Here is a 4,708-nt window from a genome sequence, read left to right on the forward strand (position 1 = left end):
TCCATCTATCTATCTCCTCTATCTATCTATCTATCTATCTATCTATCTATCTATCTATCTATCTCCTCTATCTTTCTATCTATCTATCTCTCCCTCTATCTATCTCTCTCTCTCTCTATCTCTCTATCTATCTATCTCCTCTATCTATCTATCTCTCCCTTTATCTCTCTCTCTCTCTCTCTATCTATCTATCTATCTATCCATCTATCTATCTCCTCTATCTATCTATCTATCCATCTATCTATCTATCCATCTATCTATCTCCTCTATCTATCTATCTCCTCTATCTCCTCTATCTATCTATCTCCTCTATCTATCTATCTATATATCTATCTATCTCCTCGATCTATCTATCTATCTATCTATCTCTCTCTCTCTCTCTCTCTCTCTCTCTATCTATCTCCTCTATCTATCTCTCTATCTATCTATCCATCTATCTATCTCCTCTATGTAGGCAGGTTCATCAGCTGTTCAGAATAGCATTTCTGCCTGATAGACAATTAGAAGACTGCATTTTCTTAATCTCAGTTGAGTGATATACAAATGTGATCCTGGTCACATCAGCTCTACTTTGGTTTTATCCTTTAACTTTCTGTATTAAACATCCTCTACTTCCTAATGTTGCCCAAAACACAATATTTTGCCAATATCATGTGAGGTTTTACAAAAAAAAGAATTGATTTGAGAATTCTCTTATGTTTAGAAATACTATGTAGATTTTCCAAAACACTATTTTTTGTATCTATTGTGGACATGCATGGATTCATGGCAGTCAGTGGACTGGACATTTATTAGTGCTCTGGTGCTGGACGTGCCTGGGACTGTGACTAGATCCCACTCTTTTAAATATAATATATCTATATGCTTACATTACACCATTTATGGAATGGCAACCCCTGTATCATAACCATTATTCTATGGCCAGATCTTTGACCAAACACAGGTTTAATATAAGGCTGATGTTGGGGGAGGGAAGCGTGATGAGCTTTGTCTGTTTCCCTGCAGCACCATGAGTCTGCGAGAGATCAATGAGAACGTGAAGCTGGCCCGTGAGTACGCCCTGCTGGGAAACTACAGCTCGGCCAGTGTTCTCTATCATGGATTGCTAGAACAAATCAAGAAGTATGTGTACACCAAGCGGGACAGCAGTTATCAGCAGCGATGGCAGCAGGTAACATGGTATTAAAAACTTGACATACATTTTCAGAAATAAGTCCTGCCTGTTCTGTTTACTGACTTTTATTGGTGTTTTCATCTCAGTTATGGCAAGAAATCAGTGAAGAGAATGGAAAAGTTCAGGACATAATGTCCACTCTGGAGAACTTCCAGCTGGACACAACACCTGCTAAACCCAGCAACCACGAAGACAGTGAAATAAGGCCTGTGCATGTGGAACAGCGGTATTGCACTTCGTTATTCACATCCAACACTCACCTTTCAGCCTTCTTATTCGTTGCTTCAGTACATTTTTTCTTTGTTGGCAGTAATATCGCTTTGGGTACTGTAGATCTATTTCCTGTTTGCAGTGTACAGGTTTGTGGTCGGGAATGTTAAAGCTAGTTCCTGATGCAGTCATGTGATTGAGATTAGTCCCTTTGAGTCTCTGTTGTGACCTGGATTTGTTCCTGGTCTACCCCAAAGGTATCCTGTAAATCCCTGTTTTCCGTCACTTTAAAGGCTTCATGAGTCCTCCTGCTGAGCCTCGGGACAATAAGGCTAATGTTTTTGTTTATAGCTACCTCTTCTTCTCTGTCCACAGACATTCTCCATGTCCTGTGAGGCGGCCAGGTAATGCAAATAAAGAAAGTAAAGCCCCCAACAACAGGCTGAGTGTGGCAGTGAGGGCCCAGCAGAGGCACTCCCCCCGCGGGGCCAACGGGGACAAAAGCAAACCTTCCAAGGGCAAAGAAAGGAAGGAGGTGAAGGAGGTGAAAGAGGGCAGAGCAAAGGATGATAAGGTGCACACGGCACCTTCTTCTTCATTACACTGCTTAACTTGTTCTCAATATTTGCTTTGTGGATCGCACAGTATCCACATGCTGCTTGTTTGCCTATTTCCAGGTAGAAATTCCAGTTTCTTGTCTGGAAGAAAGCAGACTCAATGGCTAACATTCAGAGTACAGAGTAAGAAAGAGTAAAATAGTTTTGTGTGCCTCCCAGAACAAAGCTGATGTCCAGGAGAAAGAAGTGAAGAGGTTTGACGGAACAGGGTACGACAAAGACCTGGTGGAATCTCTGGATAGAGATATTATATCTCAGAATCCCAATGTGAAGTGGTACGTGTTCATCATGAGTGCGGGGCTTGTAGGTATATACTTGTGTGATTTAAGAGAACTCTCATTCAGAACTTACAAGAGTTCTTTTTATTTCTAATTATGGAGCTACATGACAAAATAACTCAAACAGCCTGCCACATCTGCAACACACTGACCACGCAATAAAACGCTAAACACAATTAAGATTTGATTAGAACTTACTCAAGTTATTAATGATATCTTAAGCTAAAAGACGATACATTTGTATTAAGCAGTTCACGTGTAGCTAGTTAACATAACACTGCAGTTGGGAAATTCATGACAGCGGGAAGATTTAACAATTGTCAAAAAGATTATAGTTCAAACTTTTAAGATCATTATATCATCATTGGAATCTGAATGGGGACCTGGCCGCTCCTTCTTCACTCTATCATACTGCTAGCTAGAGCAGCTGGTCATTATTGCCTTACAGATCACAGTTTGATACTTTTAGCCTCATATTGTTCAGCACTGCTGTTTGTATTTCACTGTATTGTTTTTGTGCGTCCATAAGAGAAATATACCATATGTGAAACACATATTTCAAGTAGCAGCCTCTTAAGCAGGTAGTGTGCGATGAAACTTTGGAGCAAGGAGAACACAGGGTTAGGGTTAACTCGGCTCCTAGCAGCTGGCAGAGAGCTATCCCCCTGATCAGATGGAATCCGGATGTCCATACTGCTCTAAAACACTGTGCGTCAGCTTGGTCCTGTTATTATCTAAAGAAGAGATTGTTTTGGGCAAGCCGAATCAACTATTAGTCATAGCAATACACAGCTGTGAGGAAAGAATGCTAAAGCTCCAAAGCAGTTTGCCTGCAGGAGACAGGGGAGGAGAGCCAACAGCTAACATGACCAGATACAAAACTAAAGATTCCATATTGAAAATTCTATATCACTGAGTTCCCCCCCACTTTAAACTGTCTCATTTCTTTCTTAGGGACAACATTGCAGACTTAGAAGATGCAAAGAAACTTTTGAAAGAAGCGGTCGTGTTGCCGATGTGGATGCCAGCTTTTTTCAAAGGCATACGAAGACCATGGAAGGTGCAGATTTAAAGACATTCCAGTTGTGTTTTTTCTGTAATCTATTATCAGTATCATGCACAGAACCTTTTTATATTTGACCAAAGGGAGTGCTTATGGTGGGACCTCCTGGCACGGGGAAAACGCTTTTGGCTAAAGCTGTTGCTACAGAGTGCAGAACCACATTTTTCAACGTCTCCTCATCCACTCTCACCTCCAAGTACAGAGGGGAGTCTGAGAAGCTGGTTCGCCTTCTCTTTGAAATGGTAAGACTTCACATATGATGTTGTACACCAAGTCACGTTTTTCTAGAGCAACATCCCTTTGATTTTCACCCTTCACAGGTAGTGTGCCCAGCACAACAAAGACTCTTTCTCTTTTCCCATTCTTTGAAGGTGTGAGTGTTGGCAGTGTCACCATTCCTGTAAAACCCACAGCATCTATAGTGATAATTACAGTTAAAATACGTTAGCCTTAATGGCACATACAAGAAAACAAGCAGTATAAATGAAAAAAATACAAGAAAATAATTAAAGAACACTTGGTTACCCAACATGGAATATACTGAATGATGAAGAGAGATGAGTTTGTCTGAGACAATGTGTGTAGACCTGACAGGGGATCTGTTCTCTCCAGTTATTGTAACTAGTTGTGACTGTGATACTTTTAATATTTTCTTGACTGATCATGTATTGTGTTGTTGATCAGGCACGTTTCTACGCTCCCACTACGATCTTCATCGATGAGATTGACTCCATGTGCAGCCGCAGAGGAACCTCAGAGGAACACGAGGCCAGCCGCAGAGTGAAGGCGGAGCTGCTGGTGCAGATGGACGGTAACCTGACCACAACACAACCATGATAGGTTTACTACTGATCAGATAGCTACAGATCAATTCTTGAACCAGTAAACAGAAAACACACTGCCAAGTTGTTTTAGTTTAATCTTCTTACCCTACTAAATGTTAAGAAACAATTGACCTGTATTGATGCTGCAGGAAAGTCTTTGATGAATGAAAAGGCAGGAAATGCAGGGGCAGAGTCTTTCAACCAGACATGAAGAGGCAGGACGTCCTCCACAGCACAGAGACCCTCTGTAGACTCATTGTGAAGACATGATGAAGACTCAGACTCATGATGAAGACTCAGGCTCATGGTGAAGACATGGTGAAGGCTCATGGTGAAGACTCAGGCTCATGATGAAGACTTGATGAAGACTCAGGCTCATGATGAAGACCCTGGCTCGTGATGAAGACATGATGAAGACTCAGGCTCATGGTGAAGACATGATGAAGACTCAGGCTCATGATGAAGACATGATGAAGACTCAGGCTCATGATGAAGACATGATGAAGACTCAGGCTCATGATGAAGACATGGTGAAGACTCAG

General features: G+C 41.5%; 1 protein-coding gene across 1 annotated transcript; it reads left to right on the plus strand.

Moving 5' to 3' along the window:
- The first annotated feature begins 881 nt into the window (after positions 1 to 881).
- On the plus strand, positions 882 to 4,457 carry LOC104968001 (katanin p60 ATPase-containing subunit A1-like). The gene is made up of 7 exons (XM_010797537.1): positions 882 to 1,171; positions 1,261 to 1,400; positions 1,760 to 1,958; positions 2,161 to 2,276; positions 3,234 to 3,339; positions 3,426 to 3,584; positions 4,027 to 4,457. The coding sequence occupies exons 1-7, from the start codon at positions 1,010 to 1,012 to the stop codon at positions 4,177 to 4,179; spliced, it is 1,035 nt and encodes a 344-aa protein (XP_010795839.1). The 5' UTR covers positions 882 to 1,009; the 3' UTR covers positions 4,180 to 4,457.
- The last annotated feature ends 251 nt before the right edge of the window (positions 4,458 to 4,708 follow it).

This window comes from Notothenia coriiceps, unplaced genomic scaffold (genome assembly GCF_000735185.1).
Source record: "Notothenia coriiceps isolate Sejong01 unplaced genomic scaffold, NC01 NC01_scaffold00038150, whole genome shotgun sequence".
Lineage (NCBI taxonomy): Eukaryota > Metazoa > Chordata > Actinopteri > Perciformes > Nototheniidae > Notothenia > Notothenia coriiceps.

Bases quoted from the DNA above. Each gene is read 5' to 3' on its own strand.
- LOC104968001 (XM_010797537.1), top strand. From the start codon at position 1,010: ATGAGTCTGCGAGAGATCAATGAGAACGTGAAGCTGGCCCGTGAGTAC. The intron at 1,401-1,759 runs GTATTGCACTTC...CTCTGTCCACAG, and splicing joins CCTGTGCATGTGGAACAGCG to ACATTCTCCATGTCCTGTGA. The intron at 2,277-3,233 runs GTACGTGTTCAT...TTTCTTTCTTAG, and splicing joins CAGAATCCCAATGTGAAGTG to GGACAACATTGCAGACTTAG.